This window comes from Candoia aspera, chromosome 1 (genome assembly GCF_035149785.1).
Source record: "Candoia aspera isolate rCanAsp1 chromosome 1, rCanAsp1.hap2, whole genome shotgun sequence".
Classification (NCBI taxonomy): Eukaryota; Metazoa; Chordata; class Lepidosauria; order Squamata; family Boidae; genus Candoia; species Candoia aspera.
The window spans coordinates 225,912,742-225,939,697 of NC_086153.1; the positions used below are offsets into that span (position 1 = coordinate 225,912,742).

The following is a 26,956-nucleotide window of genomic DNA, read 5'->3' on the forward strand; positions in this document are numbered from 1 at the left end:
GTACAGGAATTTCAGGCTGATTAACAGGACGATCAGGACAGAAAGGAGGAATCCAGACATCATCTTCAGTTGCGTTTAGAGAAGTAATGTAAGACAGTGGTTCAGCTACACAAACATTACGAACTGGAGGACATAAAGACAGAGAGACAGGTTTCTATTCCTTCTCTAAACTAGCAACAATAGATTTGATGATGATAACGATGATGATGATCCATCAAGTCATTTTTGACTCCTAGTGACCACATACTGTAGATAAATTTTCTCCATGATGATCTATCCCTAACCTGTTCTTTCAAGTCTCCCGATGGTGTACTCCTCGCCACTGTAACTGAGTCCATCCATCTTGCTGCTGGTCATCCTCTTCTTCTCTTTCCTTCCACTTTTCCTAGCGTAGAGCTTTTTCCAGATAGCTGGGTCTTCACATAATGTATCCAAAGTAGGATAATTTGAGCCTGGTCATTTGTGCCTCGAGTGAGAACTCTGGGTTGATTTGTTTGATGATCCATCTGTTTGTTTTCTTGGCTGTCCACAGTATTCTCAGGAGTCTTTTCCAACACCAAAGTTCAAAGATGTCAATACTCTTCCTATCCTGCTTCTTTGAAGTCCAACTTTCACCTCCAAAGGGTATCACAGGGAATACCATGGCTTCAATGATTCTGATCTTTGTAGGTATGGACACATCACAGCATCTGAATCTCTTTTCCAAGGCCTTCATGGCTGCTCTACCAAGTGCTAGTCTGCAGTGTATTTCTTGACTGCTTGTTCCTTTGCTGTTGATGGTTGATCATAAAAGGCAGAAGCTGTCCACCACTTCAGTATATTCGTTGTCAATTCTAAGGCTGGTTGTTCTACCTGTTGTCATTAATTTGGTCTTCTTTACATTTAATTTTAGCCCATTTTTTTCACTGTGACTTTTAGTACTAGGGCTTTCAGATCCTTTGCATTTTTGGCTATTAGGGTAGTATAGTGCAGATTATTGATGTTTCTTCCTCCAGTTTTAAAACCATGCTCATCTTCTTCCAATCCAGCTTCCCTTAATATATATTCCACATATAGGTTGAATAAATAAAGGGGAGAGTATGCAGCCTTCTCGCACTCCTTTGCTAACCTGGAGCCAGTCTGTTTCACCATGTTCAGTCCATACTGTGGCTTCCTGACCTGTCTATAAGTTTCTCATGAGGACAATGAGATGTTCTGGGATTCCCATTTCTCTGAGCATTTCCACAGCTTGACATGATTGACACAATCAAAGGCTGATGAATATAACTGATGAAACACACATTGATTTTAAAATATTTAAAAGATTTAAAAAAGATTTAAAAGGAGGTCAAATATGCAGTCAGTTTTGCCATCTCTGCCAGCTCCATTAATTTCACCATCCATTCTTCCACTGTAAGAATGCGTAAGTCCTTCCACCTTCATGCATATAAAAGCCTTGCTGCTGTTATCATTTATAAAAACAACGTTCCAAATTTTCTTTCAAACTGTTTATCCATCAAACATAAAGGAAAAACTTCTGGCTTTGACTGTATATTGACCTTAAGAATCCTTTGAATTAAAGTACCTATCTGGCCCCAATATGTCTTAGCTTTCTTACAAGACCACCAGAGATGGTAAAAAGTACCTTTACTTTGAGAGCATTTCCAACATGTATTTGACATTCCCTTATAGATCTTAAATACCAACAATACATCATCTTATAAAAATTCTCTTTCAAATTATAATTCAGTGTGAATTTCACACCTCTGCTCTGCGTATTTTCCCATTGATCAAGCATGATATTGTATCCAAAATTCTTTGCCTATTTAATCATACAGACTTCAACCCAGTCATCTTCCATATTCATTTTCAATAAATGTTTATGCACCTTATCAATAACATGCTCATCATTAGTACACAAGTCCAGTTCAAATGGAGTTTTCTCATTTGCAAAGTTATAAATCTTCTTGTCAAAATTAGATCTTTCTCTCAATTGCATGGAAGTCAACCAATGGCAAGTGTAACCTTCCATTTCCAATTCTTCTCTTGTTTTTAGTTTAGGTTCTCCCTCAACAAAAGTCCATAATTTAGCATAAGTCAACCATGTTGGTTTCACTGTCACCTCTCTAATAAAAAAGGCTTCTTGGGGTGACATCCATAGAGGACCTTTAGGACACAGCCCTGCTTTATATCTACTCCAAACTCTCAGTAAGAAATGTTCCTTCTGGAGATAGCCTGACTTCCCCTGGAGACCATGATGCAATTGTATTTGCATAAGACTTGACATAAAACTTCAGGTGCCTTTGTATTAGGGGTTCTTCACCCTGTCGGTTTGCTGGCAAGGTACCACATTTGATCAAACATTATGGTTTGCATTTGCAAAATAAAAACTGGTTGTTTTCCTACCGTTGTCTGGTTAATTGGGACACCTGCTAGACAACAAATTAATATTTGGAAATATTATTTAAATTTATTTTTAAATAATATTTAAAAAGATTTAAAAGATTTAAAAAGATTTAAAAGGAGGTCAAATATTTAAATTAGGTTTCTTTGGAGTGGGGAGAGAGAGACCCATCTCATTTGAAGAGATAAGGAACGTGCCAAAGATGGATGGCAAGGCACTGGTTCACCTTTGAAACTTTGGCATTTTATCATCTGGACCTGTAAATAAACATGATGGCACTGTATCATGTGCTTTGCAAGTCTAGAATGTTGCAAAAGGATCCATACAAAGGTTAATTACCTGTTGAGTAAGAAAAAGAGGAAGGGTTTCCCGTTTTGTTACCTCTCCTACATCAGAATTATTGGAAAACATGTGATGAAATTTCCCAAAATCAGAAAAAAAAGGGGAGGAGGAGATGAGAAAGCACAACTATATATATTTGCAACTGTACACAGGGTTAGCAAATGATAGCTCTGCTTCATTTCAGCTGTACAACAGGTAAGGTTCAGCTTTTCTTAGACATTAGGCTTCGTTCATTAATGGCCTATTTATACAATCAATATACAGTTCAAAATTCTTACTGAGGATGGACTTTATATTCTAAATTAGAGGAAGAAATACAAGCTTGGTATGCCAGAGAAAACATTGCTTTAATGTTATTGTTGCATTATAACTATTGTGATTGTGATTATTCATATGATTTTGAATTATTTCATTTTCCTTACCCTGAATATATTAGAGAAAAATATAAAGAATCATGGTGGGGAAATGAAGGGTCTCCAGAAGATGGTGGACCATACATTCCAGCATCTGTTAGCATTGCCTAGGCTGATTGGGCTACTCAGAGGTGTGGTTAGTAACATCTAGAGGCTTACAATTTTCCACATTTAATCGTAGAAACAGGATCAATCCAAGAGAATATTTGTAGCTCAGGGTTGAACTATGGAGTCCTTGGTGCTCTCTGAGACTTGTTTTCTTGCAGATGTTTCATTGCCAGACTACTGAAGATGTTGCCTAGTCTGGTAATGAAACGTCTGCAAGAAAACAACAAGGCTCAGAGAGCACCAATCACTCCACAGAATCAGGATCCTTTCACCAGTGAGCACCTACAATTATAAATAGAGTAGAATTATCAAAACATAATGTCACGAAAAGAGTAAAAGACAGTTAAGATAATGGTGTTGCTAGGATATATATTTTAATTCACCTTAACATATTAAACACCTCAGAATATTAGACAATTTTATATATTTGACATAGGCTGCTCTTGCAGTTCAAACCGGATTCACTGTGCACAGAGTCTTTTGTGAAATCAGAAGAAAAGGAACTCCAAACAGCTAGTGACTGTAATGGTTGCCTAATCCCAAATACTCAGTCTCACAAGCTCGGGCTTAAAGATAACTGATTTATTAAAGGAATAGTATGCAAATACAGAGAAAGCTGAGAATGAGCAAAAGCGCGCCAAATACAAACTTAAAAGCATTGCCTGTGAGCAAGTTCCGCCCCCATCCCTTGTCAGTGCATGCCCCCTCCCAGGTGCTAGGAACCGTTAGACGCGCCTGGGAAAGTAACCTTGAGCAGGAGCGCAAACCCAAACATACATTCCAAACCCTCAAAACAACGGAGGGCGGAGGAATGGAAAAAGCCTGCATGGGTGAAGTAACACGGAACAGAAGATGACATGTGAAACGTTACAATGTTAACAGAACACTGAAATGGGTAACATGACAGTGACCCTGATTTCCAACTCTTGACGGCAGGCAATCAGCTTCCAGAAAAACCATGAGAAAAATCGTCTTCTGTGTCCTTGCCCTGATGCTTTGGTCACAAGGTAAGTTCTCGCTCACGATCACTCAACGCTAACTTTCTTCTTTCACGGGCCCAGCCCCTTCCTATTAAAACTGAGAGGAAGGCTGGGGACAAATTCCTAGCCTAACTCAAGTATATTTTCAACACATACGTGTTACTATGTCTTTACTCTGTTTTCTAAGTTAGGGCCCACGCCAGGGCATTGGGCGAAACCCCAGTTGGGGGGATGCAGGCAAGACTATCTTGGCTTGCATGGTAATCCCTAGATTGGGGGTCCTGGCATGCAGAGAGTACAAGCCTGGTAAGCCAGGTATCAAACCACTTGCCTTTCTGCAGTAGATTTCTGAATGTGTAATATCAAGGTGATGAGAAAGGACATTCAGTATGAATCTCCACTGAATCATGTAATATTCTCAATGAAGTTTGAGAATCCCTGGCCTTTTATCTCTCTTGTAACTCCCTGTGTTACATATGCAAATACTGCCTCTTTTTCAGGGACATGCCAGTATGTCCTGGTTAAGCTAATTCTATAATTCATGTCATTCTGAAGACTTGGCATGAAATATTACTGTGGGAATTGCCTATAAGACCTTCCTCTTACTACCACAAAGTGTTACACGAAAGCCTCAGCTGACAAAACTATGACTGGGAATAGGGATGGGTATCAATAGACGATTTCTTGCCAGTTTCCTTATCTCTTGCTTTTAACGTTTCTGCCCACTCCTTCTCACCATCAGCTGTGCTATAGGCTATTAAAAGGCTCTGATTATGCATCCAAGATGGATCCTCTGCCCAGAATCCCTCCTCTATTTCTTTAAAAATGTCAGAAATAAGAAGAACCGTGTAACTGTTTATTTGGTAGGAAGGAAACGTTCTGCCTGTATAATGCAGATTCTACATCTGGATTTTCCCCTCTCATCATCAGCATATTTGTCCCAGGTTCAGAAACTAGCGTGTATGGAAAAAGTGCCTTCTTGGGCCCCTGTGTAAATACAGTGACATATAACACATTCATAACAGAATAAGGGGTTTTTTTTAATGATTAAATTTTTAACGAGAAACCTTTGAATTCTCTAATAGTAATTTTATTAAAAATTACACTGACAATGGTAAAAAATTAATAGAAACTAAAAAAGAAAAGAATAAAAAGAAAAAATTTCAATCTTGATGTCAGCAAAAATCCATTAGGAGTTATCAGAGATAACAACATACTTATTTTAACCTTGATCAAATAAACCAATTTTATATTCCTCCTTTTACATTTAACAATCTTGGTCTTTAGTCCCTTATATATATAAACTTATAATCTCTTACCATTAGTTAAACTTTTAGTAACATTATTTATATTAAAATCAAATCATTCTATCTTCAAAACCCAAAATCAAAACTTCATTTTTTTCAGATACAAGCAAATAATCCAAAAGTGGTTTCCAAGTAGCAATAAGTCCAATCACTGTATTTTCTCTTATCAACGCTGTCAACTTAGCTATTTGTGCCAATTCCATTAATTTAATCATCCATTTCTCCATTGTGGGAATGTGTGGATCTTTCCATCTTTGAGCATATAAAAGTCTTGCTGCTGTTAGCATATATACAGTAGAAACAAAGTCCCAGGCTGCTTCTCAAGGTGTTTGACCATCCAACCCAAAAGAAACACTTCTGCTTTCAACTGTATGTCCCCTGTAAGAATCTTTTCTATCATAACACAAATTTGGTCCTGAATTTCTTAGCCTCCTCACAGGTCCACCAAAGATGATAGAAAATCCCTTTGGCGTGAGAACATTTCCAACAAACATTTGATACCCCATTAAACATTTTTGATAGCTTATTAGGTGTTAAATACCAAATGATACCTCGTTTTGTAGAAATTCTCTTTCAAATTATAATTCAAAGTACATTTCAAACTTTATCCCACATGTTCTCCCATTGTTCAAGCATAATATTATACCCAAAGTTCTTAGCCCATTTGATTATACAATCTTTAACATATTCATCTTCTAAATTCATTTGTAACTACATTTTATACATCTTTGTGATAACATGTTCTTCATTTGTACAGAGTTCCATTTCAAACTGTTTTTTCATCACCAAAATTATAAGTGTCATGAGTAAGGATGGCGAGCAGGGGGCTCCCATCCAGACTGTCAAGCACATGCGTAGCACTGATGAATTGTTCAGCCATTCAAAGAGACACAGATCGGGACCGCCTTAACCTTTGGGGTTTATATGGCTGGGTTTTCCCACGCTTCTTCAGTTTGTTAGGATTCCTGTTAAGTACTAGCAATAAATATTAGAGACCAGATCATTGTCTCAGTGTGTTTCCTGGCTGTTAGGACAATAAGTCTTTTCATCCAAGTTAATTTTTTCTGGCAATTGCACAAATGCAAACCAGTGACAAGTATGGCCTTCCGTTTCTAACTGTTCCCTTGTTTTAAGTTTAGGTTCACCTTCCTCAAAATTCAACAGGTCTTTACATCTCAGCCAGCTTGGTGGATTATTAGGACATCAGCCGGTTTCTTTTGTATGTCCAGTACAGCATCTTTTTCCAGGTCATTATTGTAGCCTGTCGTTTTTTAAATCCACTTCAGATCAGTCTCAGCCTTGTCTGGTAAAATGTGTTCTTCTTCCATAACATCTTTTAAGCACTCTTTCTATAGAGGCAGCCCTCCCAAGCATAAAGAATCACACGGTTAGACAGAGTAGGTTAAGAAGTAGAAAGAATATCTTACTGACTTAATTCTTTGGTCCAGCTACATTCATCTTTGGTGAAAAATGAAGTTCCTTGCTTCTTCTGTTCTTTACCTATACTTGGTGTCCTAACAACCAGGAAACACACTGAGACAATGATCTGGTCTCTAATATTTATTGCTAGTACTTAACAGGAATCCTAACAAACTGAAGAAGCGTGGGAAAAACCCAGACATATAACCCCCAAGGGTTAAGGCGGTCCCGATCTGTGTCTCTTTGAATGGCTGAACAATTCATCAGTGCTATGCATGCGCTTGACAGTCTGGATGGGAGCCCCCTGCTCGCCATCCTTACTCATGACACTTGGTGATCTCTCAGCCCTACAGCTACCAAGAGCTGCATGTAGAAAGGGGGATTCCAGGCCCACTGTATGTTGCCCAGAAATGGAGGAGAGCAGCACACAGCTGTGTGCTTCTTTTGGTGGAAGAAGGAGGAAGAGAGAGGGGGGAAGTGGGAGCGGCAACAGCTTCCTCAATAGCACTGAGAGTTTGCATCCTAGAGCAACCATCCATATGCTAATGAGGCATGCTGGATTTGCCAGGACTTCCAACAGCAGTCACTCTTAAAATTAACTTCTGGGTCCATTGTTCCAAAATATCCTTCAATACATCCCATGTTAAAACATTTTACTCCGTTTTGTAATAGTAAGTCGAATTTAAGGGTTTTTCTTGTTTGATTATAATTGTTAGTTCCCTCTAGTGTCCAACCTTCAAAGTCCCATCCTATTTTTAAGAACTTTATTAATTTTCAGAATATGATTAAAACACAAAAGATAGAATATAGAAAAGATAGAATATGGAACAAAAGAAAGAAGAAAAAACTATAAAAGTGCAAAACAGATACAGAACAGAATTGGAAAGTGACTTCTGACCTTCTCATTAATGAATTAATGAATTACAAATACATTAATGAATATAATCTCTTGCCATTAGTTAAACCTTAGTAACATTATTTCTATCGAAACAAACAATTTAATCGTTAAAACTCACAATAAAGCTTCAGTTTTTTCTGATACAAGCAAGTAGTCTAAAAGTGGTTGCCAAGTAGAAACAAATCCAGAAACAGTATTTTCTGTTATCAGCACTGTTAATTTGGCCATTTGAGCCAGCAACATCAGTTTAATAATCCAGTCTTCCACTGAAGTTATTTGTGAATCTTTCCATCGTTGTGCATATAAAAATCTCGCTGCTGTAATCATGTATAAAAGCAGAGTCCCATGTTGTTTCTCAGGCTGCTTCTCCATCAGACCCAAGGGAAATAGTTCTGGGGTGTTTTGTAAGTCCACTTTCAGGATCTCCTGAATATTAGCACATATTTGATTCTAAAAATTTTTGGTCTTCTCACAAGTCCACCAAAGATGATAAAAAGTTCCTTCACCAAGAGAACATTTCCAACAAACATTTGTTACTCCATTATACATTTTTGACAACTTATCAGGAGTTAAATACCAGCAATACATCGTTCTGTAAAAATGTTCTTTTAAGTTATAATTCAAAGTAATTTCCAAACCATTTTTCCACATGTTCTGCTTCAACATAATATTGTATCCAGAATTCTTAGTCCATTTAATCATACGTTCTTTAACTTGTTCATCTTCTAAATTCATTTGTATCAACACCTTATACATCTTTGTAATAACATGTTCATCATTTGTACAGAGTTCCATTTCAAACTGAGTTGTTTCATTAACAAATTTAAAATTCTTTTTATCCACTTTAAAATGACATGTAAAACCTTCCAACTCTAACAGTTTCCTTGTTTTAAGCTTCGGTTCACCCTCTTCAAAATTTAACAAATCTTTATAAGTTAACCAGCTTGTTCCCCCCACATTTTCTCTTCTAATAAATGCTTCATGAGGTGACAATCACAATGGTACATTAGGAGACAATCTTACTTTATATTTATTCCAGACCCTCATTATAGCACTCCTAACAAAATGATTTTTAAAATCTTTATTAGCTTTAATTTTGTCATACCACAAATAGGCATGCCACCCAAATCTCAGTTCATGTCCTTCAAATTGCAATAACTTCCTGTTCTTCAAAGTTATCCATTCCTTCATCCAAAGCAAACAGCAGGCATCGAAATACAATTTTAAATCAGGTAAAACCAACCCTCCTTGTTCTTTGGCACCTTGTAACAATATATATTTAATTCTTGGTTTCTTGTCTTGCCAAATGAACTTAGAAATATCTCTCTGCCATTGTTTAAATGGTAAATCTGTCATCAAAATCAGTATAGTCTGAAAAAGAAACAACGTCCTAGGCAAAACATTCATCTTAATCACAGAGATTCTCCCCATAAGAGAGAACTGTAATTTTCCCCATCTTAACAGGTCTTTTCTCACATCATTCCAAATTTTAACATAATTATTCTGAGACAACATACTATTCTTGGTTGATAAAATCACCCCCAAATTTCTAACCTTCTTTTCAATCTTAAAACCAGTCTTACCCATCAACAGTTCTTGATTGGATGAAGTCATATTTTTGGTCAGCATCTTTGTTTTTTGTTTATTTACATTAAGACCCACCAATGACCCAAATTCTTTCAGTTTCTTCATCAGATGTTCCATTGTGTCCAAAGGGTCCTGTAATATCAAAACTAAATTATCAGCAAAGGCCCTCAGTTTAAAGACCACTTTTCTAATCTTCAAGCCCTTTATTTGTTCATCTCTTCTAATATCTCTGTTGAAAACTTCCAACACCAAAATATGTTGGAGGTATCAGCATGCCTCATTAGCATGTGGATGAGTTTGTTTTAGGATGCAAATTCTCCATGTGCTTCTGGAGGAAGCTGTTTGTTGCCCCTCCCACATTCCTCACTTCTTCTTCCTCCTTCTTCACCATCTGGGAAGAAGCATGAGGCTTTGCTGCTCCTTCCATCTTGGGCCACATGCTCGGGCCTAGAGTGAGGAGTTTCCCCCTTTCTCCATGCAGCCTTCAGCAACAATGAGGGCTGAGGGTAAATTAAGTTTAGGGAACAGAAAGAAGAACCAGAATAATCAATTTAGTTCTTTTTATAGCATCAGCTATTTCAAAAGTAGTTATAGGATTATTCAATATTGCTTTCTGTGACTGAGAAAGTTTTGGTAAATCTTTTTTATTCAAAAATTCGTCTATCTTCTCCAAGGAGACTTCTTGTTTTTTATACAAGTTAGAGAAAAAAACTACAGAATGCTTTCTTAATCTTCTCATTATCCAATAATTCCACATTTCCCTCCTGAATTTTTAATATCATTTTCTTCTTTCTTTCCTCAATTTATATGCTAGCCATCTTCCTGGTTTATTAGCAAATTCAAAATGTCTCTGTTTAGCATATTTCAACTTTGTTTCTATTTCTTTCATAATCAACATTGACAATTGCTGATGTAGAAACTTAAGTTGGTACACAGTATTGTTATCTGTTGGTTTTTTCTGTAGCTCAGTTTCTTTCTTAATCTGGGCCAAAACTGTTTATAACTTTTGCTGAGATTTCTTTTTAAGACTACAGTTATGATAGATAAAATACCCCCTCATAACCGCTTTAGTAGTATCCCAGACAAAGTCCCATTCAATCATTTTTTTAAAAGAATTCAAATCAAAAGCATTTTCCCACAGGAAGGACTCTTCTAATGAATTCCAAAATCTTTTTTCAAATTCATTTGGACCCTTAGTCTGTTTGTAACTTTCCAAAATCAAAGTTCTTATCAACCTTTGGCTGTTTATTCCAAAACTTTTTATTTAAAAAAAAATCCTTAGACTTGTATTTAACACTTCTTTCACTAAGGACTGAAGGAAATCCACCCAGTCCTGTAAAACCTGTCTATCCAAACATTCCTAATAGCTGAAAAACAGTTAACAAGCAATTCCTGAAAGTGATTAGAAGAGGGGAAATGCGAGCCCAGTGTCCTTTCAAAGGAGCCGACGTGGTTTGAGCAAGATGGCAATTCCCTCATCTCCCAGAGCTCTAAACTCGCCACAGAGTGCTGTCTTGCCATCTCCTTGCAAGGAGCAACTCTCTGGAGCGCTTGTGGGCAATCTCCTCTCCTTGTCCGGAGAGGAATTACGAACGGCTGGTTGACTCATTGGTTCTTCATTCCACCACCGTCATCGCCTCTGGTTTTAGCAGAGCAATCTTCAGTTCGCCATTTCTTCCCTGGAAGTCAGAATTCTCAGATCTTGCTGAATTTGAAATTGAAGCATAGGGCCTGAACTTTCTAAAACCTTTGATGCAAACAGTTTTCTGCATTTTGCTCCCAAATCCCATTGATGCAGCATAAGAAGATGGTCTATGGAAATTACGGATTTAGTTGCTGTTTTGCCTCCTCTCTTTCAGCTGTGGATGCTTTGGTATGTTATAATTGTCCCAATGGAGGAGGCTGTACTACCACAACTACTTGCTCTGTTAATCAAAACCAGTGCATGACCATAATCATTGCTCCAAAAGGTAAGTATAACTGTAAGAAAAGTATTCAAAAAAATTATATTTAGTTCATTTAACATATTTAGGGGGGGAAACGTCAATGAGCTTTCAAGAGAAGGCTGTACAGGGCCTTTGACACATAGCTGGAGACGGTTGGGAGAAACTTTGAAGGCAGCTGCAAAAACCTTACAAAAGGTGCCGCTCTAGGAAGATTGCTTTGTTTCCCTTGAGTTGCAAAGCAGCTCCTTCAAAGGCTGTGGACAGCCCTCCTGAGTAACAGATGGGAGGAAGAAACGGAGCCACTTCCTGGAACGTCCCACATTTAAGTGGCTCAAACAGGTGACCTTCAAAACACTGAACATGAGGATGGACTAGTGAGTTTCCAAAATGAAAAGAAAATGTTATATTGCTCCATATGAAATCTGAACCTAGTCCTGGAAGTGGGTGGGGAGTACATTGCTCCCTGAGTCCTAGTCTCAACTAGCCCTTTCTGTGCAAGGCCATAGCCTTCACCTCAGGAAGCCCAGCAGACGTGGGGAGGATTCTACTCCTGCTTTCCTCCCTGTGTTATCCATTCAGTGAGGCACCAGTCATGTTTCTGTCATGAGTGCCGTTGAGCTGAAGACATCAGCGCAATGGCACACATGACAATAGCAAGGAAACAGGGGAAGGGGCTCAAGATAAGTAGCCATCAACTCACAAAGACTGAAGGACAAGAAACAATGGCTAAACGGATCGCGAGGCACACCCAAGCTGTTAGCGCTAACGCAACGGAGATCGCCCAGCTGACAGCAATCACCGGAGGAATAGAGAAACCGATGATGGGCGATCCCGGAACGCCAGTGGGGCCTCGGAACCCCTCACCTACCGGCAGGACAACGTGTTGGACAAAGGGGGGTGACGTAACCGCGAGTGAGGGGGCGCTGACCGGCGCGGGGTATTTAAACCCCACACCGGCGCGCTCCTGTCACTCTCAGCTTTTTTCCTATACTGTACCTACACTGTGAATAAATCAGAGCCTGTTCCACAGAACCAGTGTCTGAGAATTATTCAGAGGTAGGCAGCGCATGACATAAAGCTGAGAGTCATAAACTCAGCCTCGCCGAGCCCCACCGGACGACAACGAGCCGCGGGAGGAGTAGACGGCGAGAAGACCAGGAAGATGAGGCCGGCGCGACGCGGACAAGGAGGGCGAGCCGCATGGCAAGAAGCAGAGGAGGACCGACCGAGGCCAGAGGACTCCCGGAGCCATGGACGCCCACCCGACCCAACCCGAGCCTCAGCTCCAACCCCAAGGGGAGATGGCGACGGAGGCAACCCGACCACGGGAGGGAGCAACATACCTTCCGAAACCAGCGGAGAACCCCGCGCCCCACATCGCACCCCAGCAACGGGCGTGGAGCGACAGCCCAACGGCGGTAAGCACGGAGGAGGACGATGGAGACACCCAGCAGACGGCGGAGGAAGCGGACCAATGGCCGAGAGAGACTGAACCCCACCGGCAACCCACCCCCGCCGACACACCGACAGAACCGGCCCCAGCGGCGGCGCGGATCGTGGACGAGGAAGCACGAGCTGTTCTTGCGGCCATGCAGACCCAACTGGAGGAACTCCGGACCATGCTTCAGTCGCTCATGCCCCCCGCGCCGCCCAACGACGTCCCCGCACAGGTCCGCACCCCGAGCGAAGCGCCGAACCCCCACAGGCCAAATGAAGGTCAACAGACGGCCCAGGCGGATGACACCACAGGCCGGGAAGCGAGAGGAAGGGCCGCACAAAACGCCCGGGCCCCAAAGGACTTCCCCATCTTCTTTGATGGGAACCCCGCGAAACTGTCGTTCTTTATCACGAACGCCAGGGAGTTCATGGGGAGGCACGGACACTCCTACGACTCCGAAGCAGACAAAATCGCTGCCGTGGCGATCAAATTACAAGACCGGGCGGCGGACTGGTACGTCGAACTGTATGAGTCCAGCTCCCCCGCCCTCGCCAACTTCCCCGCCTTCATCAAGGAGATGAGAAGCTACTTCGAAGACCCACTAGCCAAAGTGAGGGCGAAGAGCGCACTCCAAAGACTTAAACAGGGCACACGCACTGTCCCAGACTACGCCCTCGAGTTCAAAGCCCTCGCGGGGAAGGTCAGCGACTGGTCCGAGACCACCCTGCTGGAAATGTTCAAAAGGGGGCTCAACCGTGACGTACTGCAATGGGCCCTCTACCGCGACGACCCAGAAACTCTACACGGGTGGATCCACCTCGCGGGGAAAGCCGAACACGCGCACCGCACCTTCCTCATGACAACTACGGAAGACGCGAACTACAGCTGCAAAAAGGTACCCGCACCACACGTGGGAACGGCCGGCCCCACATACCCAAAGAAGAAATTCAATCGGGAGCCCTGCGGGAGGTGTGGAAAACTTGGGCACAAGACGGCGGATTGCTTCGCCAACTGACTGCCGACCAGTGCGCCTAAACCCACCCCGAAAGCTAGCCCCAAACCACCTAACCTGGTGCCGCCCCCTCACCGCCGAATGACCGTAGCCACAGCGACACCAGAGGAAGGCTGGGACGCCTACTGGGGGGAAGAGGACAACGTAGACCCAGACCAGCCAGCGGGAAAAGCTCCCCGCCTGCCCTGAAACGCGTTGCGGGGCAGGCGGTGGGACAGCAGTGCGGACCACCCCGATGGAACGGTGAAAGCTCCGTGATAATGGCGGCAATTAAACTCTCTGCCGGCAACGGAGCCACCACGGCCGCGGCACTAGTGGACTCGGGGTGCTCAAAAAACCTCATCCACCCCGACTTAGTCGCCAAACTCGACCTCCGCTGCTTCCCCCTCCCCACACCGCTGGCATTCCACCAGCTGGACGGCTCTACAGCGGGAGGGAAACCAGCTACGATGCAAACCGAGCCGGTCACCCTGCAAATGGGCACTCACACCGAACGCACATCGTTCGTCGTCACCCACATCGGACGGCCCATTGCAGTCCTGGGAATGCCATGGCTCGCGACAAACAACCCGCGCATCAACTGGGAGACCCGCACCTTCACATTTGACGATGGCAAGTATAGGGCACCAGTTCCAGCGGGCAGAACCAACCCCACTGTGGGACGAGCAGAGGCGACTACACAGGACAACGCCGCTACCACAGCAGACCTACCGGAACAATACGCCGACTTCTCCGAGGTCTTCGGAGAGGCGGAAGTTGACCAACTACCCCCCCACCGCAAGACGGACTGCCGGATCGACCTGCTGCCCGATGTCCCCTTACCTAGACCGAAGATCTACTCGATGACCCCGAAGGAGATGGCAACCCTCCGGGAGTTCATCGATAAAAACCTAGAGAGGGGATTCATAGAGCCAGCATGCTCACCGGTCGGAGCCCCCGTCTTATTCCGGGAGAAGAAAGACGGCACCCTATGGCTCTGCACCGACTACCGGGGCCTAAACGCGGCTTCCCTGTCCAACAAATACCCCTTACCCCTGGTGAAAGACATGCTCGCCCACCTGTCCACGGGCAAAGTCTTTTCCAAATTGGACCTTCGCGAGGCGTACTACCGCATCCGAATCAGGGAGGGGGACGAATGGAAGACTGCGTTCAACTGCCCCCTAGGCGCCTTCCAGTACAAAGTGCTGCCGTTTGGACTCGCGGGGGCCCCCGGGGTGTTTATGCAGCTCATCAATGAGGTACTGCATGAACACCTGTTCAAAGGGGTCCTTGTCTACATAGACGACGTCCTTATCTACACTAAAACGCACAAAGAACATGTGACCCTAGTCAGGCAAGTCCTCGACAAGCTCAGAAGGGCACAGCTCTATGCCAAACCTACAAAGTGCGAATTTCATAAAGCGCGCCTAGACTACCTGGGGTACCGAATCTCCAGAGACGGCATAGAAATGGACCCCACAAAAGTCGAGGCGGTGCTGAACTGGGAACGCCCCCGCAACAGACGCCAACTCCAGAGCTTCCTCGGCTTCGCGAATTTTTACAGGTCATTCGCCCGGGGGTTCGCAGAGATAGCCCTCCCCCTAACGGACCTCCTCAAAACCAAAGGGGTGGGGGACACCCGACGCGCCAAGAACCCGGGCACAGTATTGAATTGGACTCCCGCGTGCCAGACCGCATTCAACAAGCTGAAAGCGCTGTTCACCACGGAGCCAATCCTCGCGCACCCGGATCCAGAACGGCCGTTCGTGGTCCAAGCCGACGCCTCAGACTTCTCCCTGGGCGCCATCCTACTCCAAAAGGACCCCACGGGACTCCTGAAACCATGCGCCTACCTGTCGAGGAAATTTTCCGAGACAGAAAGGCGATGGCACGTCTGGGAGAAAGAAGCCTTCGCGGTAAAATCGGCGCTAGAAACATGGCGACATCTACTCGAGGGAGCCACCCAACCATTCGAGGTCTGGACCGACCACCGGAACCTCGAGGCCCTCCGAACGCCCAGATGCCTTAGCCCAAAACATGTCCGATGGGCCCAATTCTTCAGCCGCTTTAATTTCCAGCTGAAGTTCATGCCGGGCAAAAAGAACTTCCTGGCCGACGCCCTCTCCCGACTGCCCCAGGACGAAGAACCCGCCCCAGACACCATTGGGACGGTCCTATCCGCCTCGCAACTGGGGATGGCCGTGACCACCCGAAGCGGCGCTCGGAGGCAGCTCGACTCTACGGCGCCGCCGACGGCGGGACAACCTGCGACCAGACGAAGCCAACTGCAACTACCAGGGGGAATACGCACGGACCTCGCCGCCGCCCTCAAAACCGACCCCTGGTTCCTGGCAAACCCCGACAAGGTAACGATGGCACAGGACCTGGCATGGGGGGAAGGCAGAATCTATGTCCCGGACTCGCAACGCCAAGCGATCTTGCATAGGTCACACGACGCCAAGCAAGCGGGACACTTTGGGTTCCTCAAGACCCTACACCTAACAAGGCGTCAATTCTGGTGGCCCACGCTCAGACGAGACGTGAAAGCATACGTAGCGTCCTGCCCAACGTGTGCTAGAGCCAAACGGGCACCAGGCAAACCCGCGGGGCTATTACAACAGGTGGCAGAACCCTCCCGCCCATGGGAGGAAATCTCTATGGATTTTATAGTGGACCTCCCACGCAGCCAGAAGAAAACGGCCATTTGGGTGGTGAAGGATTACTTCTCGAAACAGGCCCACTTCATCCCCTGCACGTCGGTCCCGTCCGCACAACAACTAGCCAAACTCTTCCTCATCCACGTGTACAGGTTACACGGATGTCCCGCACGTGTGGTGACCGACAGGGGCACACAGTTCACCTCTAAATTCTGGCGGGCCTTCCTAAAGCTGACGGGGACCCAACAGGCCCTATCCACTGCCTGGCACCCCCAGACGGACGGAGCCACAGAGGTCCTTAATACCACCCTAGAGCAATTCATATGCTCATACACCAACTATCATCAAGACGACTGGGCCGAACTGCTCCCATTTGCCGAAGTCGCATACAACAACGCCGTCCACACGAGCACGGGGAAAACTCCGTTCGAGGTAGTCTCGGGGCGCGACTTCGTCCCCATACCGGAGCTACCACAACCCCCGGAACCCCAGGTGGACGCTAGCGACTGGGGACGGAAGATTGCGGAATCGTGGCCAATAATCATGGCAGCGCTGAAGGATGCACAGGCGGCCTACAAAGAGCAGGCCGACAAGCACCGGCGCCAACAACCGATGTTCCAGGCGGGGGATATGGTCTACCTATCCACCAAATTTCTAAAGTCACCCCAACCCTCGAAAAAACTGGGGCCTAAGTACATCAGGCCGTTCCGAGTCACGCAAATAGTGAACCCGGTGGGAATACGCTTGGACCTGCCACACAACCTACGGAGACTCCACCCGGTGTTCCACACCAGCCTCCTGAAACCGGCAACCACCTCACGATGGCACCCAAGCACGCCACAGCCCTCACCGGTGATGATCGACGGGCAACATCACTTTGACATAAGGGACATACTCGACTCTCGCAGGCAACGGGGAACTTTACACTATTTGGTCAGGTGGAAACACTTCCCCCACCCAGAATGGGTGGCGGCGCACAACGTTAACGCGCCTGACCTGACCCGGGCTTTTCACCGGGCATACCCCGACAAGCCAAAACCAAGGCTAGCAAGCCGTCACCTGCAAAACCCCTCCCCCGCGGGCCCCCCCCGCCTACCGTGCCCCAAGGGAAAGGGCCCCCCCAAGCCCGCGACTTGGGTGGACCTCCCCCCCCCGGGACTCACTCCCCCCACCCCGGGCCCACGAGGCAGTAACAAGTGTTCGCCAGCACCCTCCCCCCGCCCCGGGCCCACGGGGGAGTGGCAAGCAAGTCAACAGGGCATCCTGGGGGCAACGCCCAGGAGCACACATAACAAAGGCGACGCACTTTGAATAAAAAAAGAAGGGCCCTACCTGGAGCCGATAAGCACCCGACCAGCCACGCCTCTCTCCTCGCCGAACTGAGCCAAACTAACAGGGTGTGGCCGGAGCATGTGCACGCCAGGGTGTGACCTGGGCATGCGCACTAAGGACACACCCTAGGAAAGCACGTGGCAGAGGGCGGAACAAAGGGAGGGGCGAAAAACACTCCGGCGGGAATTTTAAAAAAAAAGTTACTTTGACAGCTCCCCTGAAAAAAAAAAAAAAAAAAACCAGAAAACCGGGGGGGGGGCACTATTCGGACAGGGGGCAGTATGTCATGAGTGCCGTTGAGCTGAAGACATCAGCGCAATGGCACACATGACAATAGCAAGGAAACAGGGGAAGGGGCTCAAGATAAGTAGCCATCAACTCACAAAGACTGAAGGACAAGAAACAATGGCTAAACGGATCGCGAGGCACACCCAAGCTGTTAGCGCTAACGCAACGGAGATCGCCCAGCTGACAGCAATCACCGGAGGAATAGAGAAACCGATGATGGGCGATCCCGGAACGCCAGCGGGCCTCGCAACCCCTCACCTACCGGCAGGACAACGTGTTGGACAAAGGGGGGTGACGTAACCGCGAGTGAGGGGGCGCTGACCGGCGCGGGGTATTTAAACCCCGCACCGGCGCGCTCCTGTCACTCTCAGCTTTTTTCCTATACTGTACCTACACTGTGAATAAATCAGAGCCTGTTCCACAGAACCAGTGTCTGAGAATTATTCAGAGGTAGGCAGCGCATGACAGTTTCCAACTTCAGAGAACCTGGGCAATACCGTTTCCCACAGCAACCCAATCATATTGTGGATGTCAGCCATTGTGGCACTAACGTGTCCAGGGCCCCTTGTACCCAGGATGCACCTTTCAGGATTTAAAGAATCCTGGGATATGTCGTCTCCACAGCCCACCTCAGTTTGGATTAGTGTCTCGGGTATCCAAGCGATAGAACTGACCAGACTGATCTGGACCCTGCAACAAAAGCAAGTATTGCACTGAGTATTGTCCAAGAAGAACTATGAGTGACAATTGTTTATCAACAGTTGATGGAATGTTACTCATCAGTTCAAGTTCAAGCTACTCTACAAGACTTTGATTATAGTCCAAGCAATATGTTGAGGTTTTCCTACTAACAGATTAAGACTGCTATATGTGCCTAGTCATTTTGGCCAGGTGAAGGGGTTGTATTAGATTGTCTCCTCGCATGTGCTTCATGCAAATAGCCTGGGGGAGGGGAGGACCTGCCCGGACTTGTTCTCACTTCCTTTTTTTTCTCACTGCCGATATGTAGCGAGTAAGGCTTGCTCCAAAGGGGGCTAAGTCCTTTAAATGTTTTGCTTTTGTTTTTGCTTTCTGTAAATAAATTATTTTTATAGAAATGCTTGGTGTGTGACTTTTTTGACCTCTCCTGGGCTAAAGGCTTTCCCAGCATCTGCCAACAGGTTAAGTGCCCAGTAAACAACGCAGTAAAACCCAGAGAGAAAAGAGAGGTCAGCTCCACACCTCGTGCACAATTTAAAGGCAGGTAGCAAAGACCTGTGAAGATTTTCTTTGGAGCCATCTGGAGTTTTTCCAGCAACTGCCGGTCTACAGGACAAAGAAGCCAGCTGAGGTGACTTGCAAAAGAAGGAAGAAGCCATGGCTACCTCCCAGCCCTCAGCGATGCCTCTGGAGTGCCTATCAGAGACCAACTATTTGAATTGGGCCCTGAAGATGGAGATGTATCTTCGCAGAGAGAATCTTTGGCTGCCAATTGGTGAGCAAACCCCCCAAAATCCCAGTGCTGAATGGCTGAGACAGGATGAGCGGGCTAGAGCCACCATTATCTTGGGAGTTGAGGACAATCAGCTAGTCCACGTGCGAGGCATGCAGTCTGCAAAGCAACTTTGGGACACTTTGAGAGACTTATATGTAAAGGCAACAGCAGGGAGTAAAGTTACTCTGACGAAAAAGCTGTACAGAGCCTACCTTGCAGAAGGAGATAGCTTTCCTGAGCACCTGCATTATATTCAGCAGCTGTTTGTTGAGTTGCAGGAGAGAGGAATGGAATTTACACCTCTCACAAAATCCTACATCCTCCTGTCCTCACTAAATGCAACGTGGGACATGCTGATTTGTACCCTGGAGGCTATGCCTGAAACAGACCTCACCCCATCGTATGTTACACAGCGCTTACTCGCTGAATGGGAGAAGAGAGAGGAAAGATCCCCCCCCATCTCTTCTGGAAAGCTGCAAGACCAGAAAATGAGGGAAAAGAAGGGAAAGGAACCTGAGGCCACAGCACTAGCCAGCCAGCGATGCTTTACTTGTGGTTCAGCTGGACATTTGCAAAGAGACTGTGCCATGAAACCCAAGAGTAGAAAGACAGAGCAGAAGAACACAAGGGCAACACAGAAGAAGGCTCTTCAGACAACCCAAATTGCACAGGTTGCTGAGAAGGGTAATTCTGATGTATGGGTGTTAGATTCTGGGGCCAATTGTCATTTATGTAATTGTAAAAGCTCTTTTGTGTCACTGTCTAAAACTGAAAGACAAAGTGTATCTTTGGCTGATGGGTCTGTGACCAAAATTATGGGACAAGGTGACTTGTATTTATCCTGCTTAGGAGAAACTGTAAAAGGTGTGTTGTATGTGCCAAATTTACAATCAAACCTTTTATCTGTGGCACAATTGGCTGCAACAGGGTATATCATAACATTTAAGAAAAATGGTTGTGAGATACGTAAAAATGGGAAATTGTGTGCTACTGGTATGTTAAAAGACTCCTTGTACATTGTGCAAAATGCAAGGAAGCCAAGCTGCAAGGCTGCAGTTGGCAACACACCATATCATGACCAATGTGTACACCTGATGCACAGGAGATTTGGTCATGCTAATTTCAAGTATATAGCACAAATGCCACAGCTGTGTGCTGACCTAAAGATAAAACCCTGTGATAAATACTTAGACTGTGTAGTTTGCAAAGAATGCAAAACACTAAAAGCTCCTGTGAGTAAGCACAGTGACAGAGTTACAACTAGACCTTTGGAAATTGTACACTCTGACATTATTGGTCCTTTTGCTCCAAGTCTTGGACAAGCAAGGTATGCAATGACCATCATTGATGATTTCTCAAGATACACATTTATCTACATCTTAAAACATAAAGATGAGGCATTTGAGAAATTTAAAAGTTTTGTGACATGGGCAAATGGAAAATTCCCTAGGCCTGTATCTGCACTCCAATGTGATAGAGGAGGAGAATACCTTTCTCACAAATTCAGAAGGTTCCTAGTGGAAAAGGGGATAGAACAAATTCTTTCTAACCCGTACACCCCTCAGCAAAATGGTGTTGCTGAAAGAAAGGGCAGAACCTTGCAAAATGCGATGGAATGCATGTTAAAAGATTCACGATTATGTTTTAAGTTCTGGGGAGAAGCTTTATCGACTGCTTGTTATGTTCAGAACAGGTTGTATAACTCTATGATTCAGGACACTCCATTCCATTTGTTTTATGGTGTGAAACCAAAGGTAAGCCATCTTAGAGTGTTTGGTAGTACTGCATGGGTTCACATTCCAAAACAGCAGAGAAGGAAAGGAGGCCCCACAACAAAGAAAGCCATCTTTGTTGGCTATGAACAAAGCCAGAGGAGCTACAGGTTCATAATGGGAGAGAAATTAATAATTAGCAAAAGCACTTCTTTTGCTGAACAAAACTGGGGGAGATTAAATTCTAGCTCTCCAGTTGAACTGACCACCACAAGAGAACAGCAAGGACTTGCTGATGGTGATCTTTTGCCTGATGAGGACATTAAACCAGAAAAGCAAACTGAAGATCTGTCTGATGAGACAGATGCTTCTCAGGAAAGTGATAGGAGTCAAAATTTAAGCCCTGTATTACCTCGCAGATCTCAGAGGAGTAATAAAGGCGTTCCTCCATCACGTTTTCAGGCTGAAACAGTAAAGGCTTTTCACATATTCACAGAACCTGAGTCTTTAGAACAAGTGAATGCTTTACCACCTGAGATTGCACAAAATTGGCATTCTGCCATGCAACAGGAATTAGCATCCTTGAAAGAAAATAAAATATGGAAACTGGTAAATCTACCTCCCAATGAATGCTGTCTGGGTTGTAGGTGGGTTTTCAAACTGAAAAGGGATGCTGATGGCAAAATCCAAAAATATAAAGCAAGGTTGGTTGCAAAAGGGTTCACTCAAAGGAAAGATTTAGACTTTGACAAGACTTTTGCACCAGTTACTAAAGGTGAATCAATTAGATTACTGTTAAAAGTTGCTGCACTCAAGGGAATGTCAGTTAACCACTATGACATTCAAACTGCATTTCTCTATTGTGATTTAGACCACAGATTATACATGCAGCAACCCCCTGGCTATGAAAAAGGGGAGAATCTAGTCTGTGAACTGCAGAAGTCAATCTATGGGTTGAAACAAGCTGCTAGATCCTGGAACCAAAAAGTAGATGAAAAACTGCAGAATTTTGGTTTTGAAAAAGGAAAAGCAGATCCCTGTGTATATATGCAGGACAAACAAGGCTGTATGTATCTGTGCATTTATGTTGATGATTTGCTGCTGTTCACATCAACAGAAAAACAAAGGCTTGATTTTGAAGCCTGCATGAAAAGCCATTTCATATTTAAAAAAAAGCCTTGGAGTTGTGACCAATTACCTAGGTTTGGAAAAACACAGGAAGAAGAATGGTAGCTTTCTGTTGAACCAAAGGGGAGATAATGGTAAAGTAATGTGAATGGAAAGACATATAAAGTCAGAGAAGATTGGTTTGCATCTTAATCTGTAGTGTAAAAAGGGGAGTGTTGAGGTTTTCCTACTAACAGATTAAGACTGCTATATGTGCCTAGTCATTTTGGCCAGGTGAAGGGGTTGTATTAGATTGTCTCCTCGCACGTGCTTCATGCAAATAGCCTGGGGGAGGGGAGGACCTGCCCAGACTTGTTCTCACTTCCTTTTTTTTCTCACTGCCGATATGTAGCGAGTAAGGCTTGCTCCAAAGGGGGCTAAGTCCTTTAAATGTTTTGCTTTTGTTTTTGCTTTCTGTAAATAAATTATTTTTATAGAAATGCTTGGTGTGTGACTTTTTTGACCTCTCCTGGGCTAAAGGCTTTCCCAGCATCTGCCAACACAATATTCTTAATAATGTGATTGCAGATGCATTACCAGATAGCCTGTTGATTCTTGTGGATATCAGGGTTGTTTTCAGGGGAGCAGGAGGCCACTTTGAGACCTCCCCACCAGGTCCCAAGCCTCAGTCTTGCTATCAAACACATTTTTCACATGAACAAAGCAAGAATTTCTTTCCCCTTCCAGCCAGGTTTCAGGCCAGGATACGGGATAGAGACTGCATTGGTCACGCTTATGGATGATCTCTGGCGGGAGCAGGATGGAGGCAGTGCATCCATCCTGGCTCTTCTTGACCTCTCAGCGGCTTTCGATACCATCGACCATGGTATCCTTTTGGGGCGCCTCAGGGAGTTGGGGGTGGGCGGCGTGGTTTTGCGCTGGTTCTCCTCCTTCCTCCAGGGCCAGTCCCAATCAGTGGTGATAGGGGATGAGAGATCTTACCCTCGGCCCCTTGTTTGTGGGGTGCCGCGGGGTTCAGTTCTCTCTCCTCCCCTATTTAACATCTACATGAAGCCACTGGGTGAGATCATCTGTCACCATGGGATGAGGTATCATCAATATGCTGATGATACTCAGTTATATATCTCCATCCCGGGTGAAGTAAGTGATGTGGTCTCTACCCTCTCCAAGTGCCTGGGGTCTGTGGGGGCCTGGATGGGGAGCAACAGGCTTCAGCTGAACCCTGATAAGACGGAGTGGCTGGGGGTTGACAGCCCCTCTACACCCAGCAAGTTGTCATCTTTAATTCTGGATGGGGTTGCACTGCCCCATTCAGACCTGGTGTGGAACCTGGGGGTCCTCCTGGATTCGCAACTCCTGCTCGAACAGCAGGTGGCAGTCATGGCCAGAAGGGCCTTTGCACAACTTTGTGTTGTATGCCAGCTACGCCCTTTTCTGGAGCGAGAGGCCCTCTGAACAGTCACCCCCTGTATAGACTATTGCAATGCACTCTACATGGGGCTACCCTTGGAGAGTATCTGGAAGCTTCAATTTGTCCAGAATACAGCTGCACGGGGAATTATTGGTGCCTCTAGATTGGTACATGTAACACCACTCCTGCATAACCTCCACTGGGTGCTGGTTTGCTTCCGGGTCCAATTCAACATGTTGGTTATTACCTTTAAAGCCCTACATGGCAGGGGTCCAGGTTACCTGAGGGACCATCTCACCCCCATTACATCATCCTGTCCCACCCTGTCATGCAGAGAGGGCATGCTACGGACCACGTCAGTGAGGGAATTCCATCTAGTGGGGTCCAGGGAATGCGCCTTCTCTGCAGTGGTGCCCGCCCTTTGGAACATTCTGCCCCCAGAGGTGAGGCAGGCACCTTCGCTCTCAGTCTTCCAGAAGAATTTGAAAGCCTGGTTCTGCTGCCTTGCTTGGGCTGGGAAGGGCAACAGCTCTTACTGGGGGTGGTTGGCGCCGTAGTGCCCTCCCCATTGAATGAGAGCTTTTCGCCACAAGGATCATATATTTATCTATTTATAGTGATAGTCTGTATAGTAATTTATGTTTTATGGTTTTAATTTGTGTATTTTGTTGTAAACCGCCCTGAGTCCACCTTTGGGGGAGATGGATGGTGACAGAAATTTGAAATATAAATAAATAATTAAATTAATTTGGGATAATGCAAATGTGCACCATGCCTGGCCCAGCAGGTAAGGACTTACTGACCTAATGAGGAAAAGGTAATCTATCTAGGACCTCCCATCATCAACCAAAGACAAAGCTGGTGAACCATTAGATTTAATTCCTTTCAACTGTAACCACTAAATCTTTCTTTTCCTTTAGGAATGCCACACCCGAGGATTGCCAAGAGATGCAGCTCAACGCACAATTGTCGAATGATGAATTCAATGCCAGAATCAGGTGTTCTTGCCATTTGTTGTGGCTTTGACAGATGCAACAATTAGTGTTCATTTTCAGCTGGAGACCACCTCAATGATTTCATAGGCCTCATTTCATTGCAGCTGATTTTGATTTATCTGAAATTCAAGAGTGACGTGGAATGTGGTGCTCAATAATACTGTCACTCAGTCCTGTGTGAATGAGAAAACAAATAAAAATGTGTCACGCATTCATTGTACAGAGTGAACAAGGGCTTGTTTTTCTCTCTTCTGTGTCTACACCAAATCAGTGCTGTTGGAGGTTCTGACAACGTTGCAGAAAAGCTAGCACAAGTGTACATTATATCCCAGGACATCACAGTGCTTTGCCAGTTGGCAGAATTCAAGATGGAAAGAAAGGCGGAGCCTTATTACTCTTTCACAGTCATGTTTTTGGGTGTTGTAAGTCTTTGCAAGATCTAGTCAAAGATTTCCAGAGGTGACAGGATTAAACTGAAGCATGAAGTATAGAATAAAACCCTAATCACATAGAACAGCTTTGCAGATTAAGGAGTAAGTAAGTAACTTTACTGATTAGTCAAAAGACCGTATCAGAAAGTTGGGCATCAGCCACTATAAGATATAAAATATAAATGATGCCTTAAAACAACTAAAATACAATAAAATTAGCTAAAATATACTATGGTGTGATAAAATATGATAAAATACAGTAGGGTAAAATGGAGATAAAATTGTAAGGTAAAAATGCAAGATGTAATAAAACAGGTAATAAAATACAGAAACTATGTGAGTTTAAATGAATTCATCACCTTTACATGCCACCCCAATGCGTTCTATAAATTGCACTCTCAGTTGTACAGCCCTAACCATAAACTTAACAGTTCTTTTGACCACATATGTATTTGTGCCCTGGAGGAAGCAACATAATCTTTTGTTACAGTCCCAGTATGATTAAGGAGTGCAACATAATTTCCTGCTCGGTCTCATTTCAGCTGAGGCAATCATTATGTTTTCTGGCTGCCCTGGGAACCCAGTGCTGTGCTCATTCATGATTTATTTATTTATTTATCTGTCAAATTTGTCACCAGCCATCTCCTCCCACTAGAGGGAATCTGGGCTGTTTACAACAAAATACTCAGTAAAACAATAAATATATAAAATACGTTATAAAATTACATCTTATTAATAATATAAATAAAAATAAAGTCCAGCTGGCTGTATCTCATTCAATCTTCACATGGAAGGGGTACTTCAAGGCATTAGCCAACCCCAGGCATGACTCCTCTCCTCCCTGCCCCAGGACAGCTGGCAGAGCCAGGTCTTCAAGTTTCTCTGAAAGGCCAGGAGCAATGGGGCTAGCCTCACCTCCGGGTGCAAGATGTTCCAAAGGGCAGGCACTACTGCAGAGAAGGCCCGCCTGATTAGGCAGAAGAAAGTGATTCTCTCAAATCTATGAGCATGATGCTGAGGAGGAAGCTAAAATTAAAAATCCTGCAAATGTGGATGTAGGTATGGATGTGGTCTGCATGTGTTCCAAGTAAAGCTCCCAAGGAGATCTTACACCTCATGGGCTGCTGAGTGTTGCGGGAAAGAGTAGCTAGGGGTGTGCTTTGCATCCCATAAGATATTGGGATGGCTGCAGATGTCCTGTGCATGATAACTTGAGGGATGCAGATGGGGTGAATATGTGAAGGAATGTGTTCCTTGGCCTGGGTGTGGGAGCTCAAGGTAGGAAGGGGTGGGAAATTAGAGGGCAGGCAGGAAGATTGAGATGCTGATCAGCAGGGCTATGTATGGTACAAATCCGAGGACAGGTCACATTAGGGACATTTGGTCCACTGGGAGCGGTCCCTCTGTCCACCTCAGTTTCTGTCTCACCCACGGGGTAGTCCAGACCAAGACCATAGGGAGGCTAAAGCTACCTTTATGGAGATTGCTTATAAGAACAGAAGCTTGCGAGTCTGGTTGTGCTGTTCCTCTTCCTCTTTATAGTTCAGTGAATTAGGGAGGCGTCTCTCTGAGCTGCTGCTTCCAGGTGTTACCTGGATGTCCTGGAGTGAAAAGACGCTTTAGCCTCTTTTGCCTAGGCCACAGCTTTTGCATACCTCATCAAGGTCATCTTCCTTACTCTCCACAGTTTCCAACTTCAGTACTCGGTTAGCACGT

The 26,956-nt window shown here is 44.9% G+C and overlaps 1 protein-coding gene across 1 annotated transcript; it reads left to right on the top strand.

The window, feature by feature from the left end:
• The first annotated feature begins 2,822 nt into the window (after window positions 1-2,822).
• Window positions 2,823-25,029, top strand: LOC134487213 (CD59 glycoprotein-like). Its single transcript, XM_063288873.1, has 4 exons — window positions 2,823-2,920; window positions 4,183-4,253; window positions 11,297-11,407; window positions 24,735-25,029. Exons 1-4 carry the CDS (start codon window positions 2,838-2,840, stop codon window positions 24,854-24,856), a joined length of 387 nt encoding a protein of 128 aa, XP_063144943.1. The 5' UTR covers window positions 2,823-2,837; the 3' UTR covers window positions 24,857-25,029.
• Window positions 25,030-26,956: the final 1,927 nt, after the last annotated feature.

Excerpts from the sequence above, each read along its gene's own strand:
- LOC134487213 (XM_063288873.1), top strand. The coding sequence starts at position 2,838 with ATGAGAAAGCACAACTATATATATTTGCAACTGTACACAGGGTTAGCA. Across the intron at positions 2,921-4,182 it reads TCATTTCAGCTGTACAACAG|GCAATCAGCTTCCAGAAAAA; the intron begins GTAAGGTTCAGC and ends TCTTGACGGCAG. Across the intron at positions 4,254-11,296 it reads CCTGATGCTTTGGTCACAAG|CTGTGGATGCTTTGGTATGT; the intron begins GTAAGTTCTCGC and ends CCTCTCTTTCAG.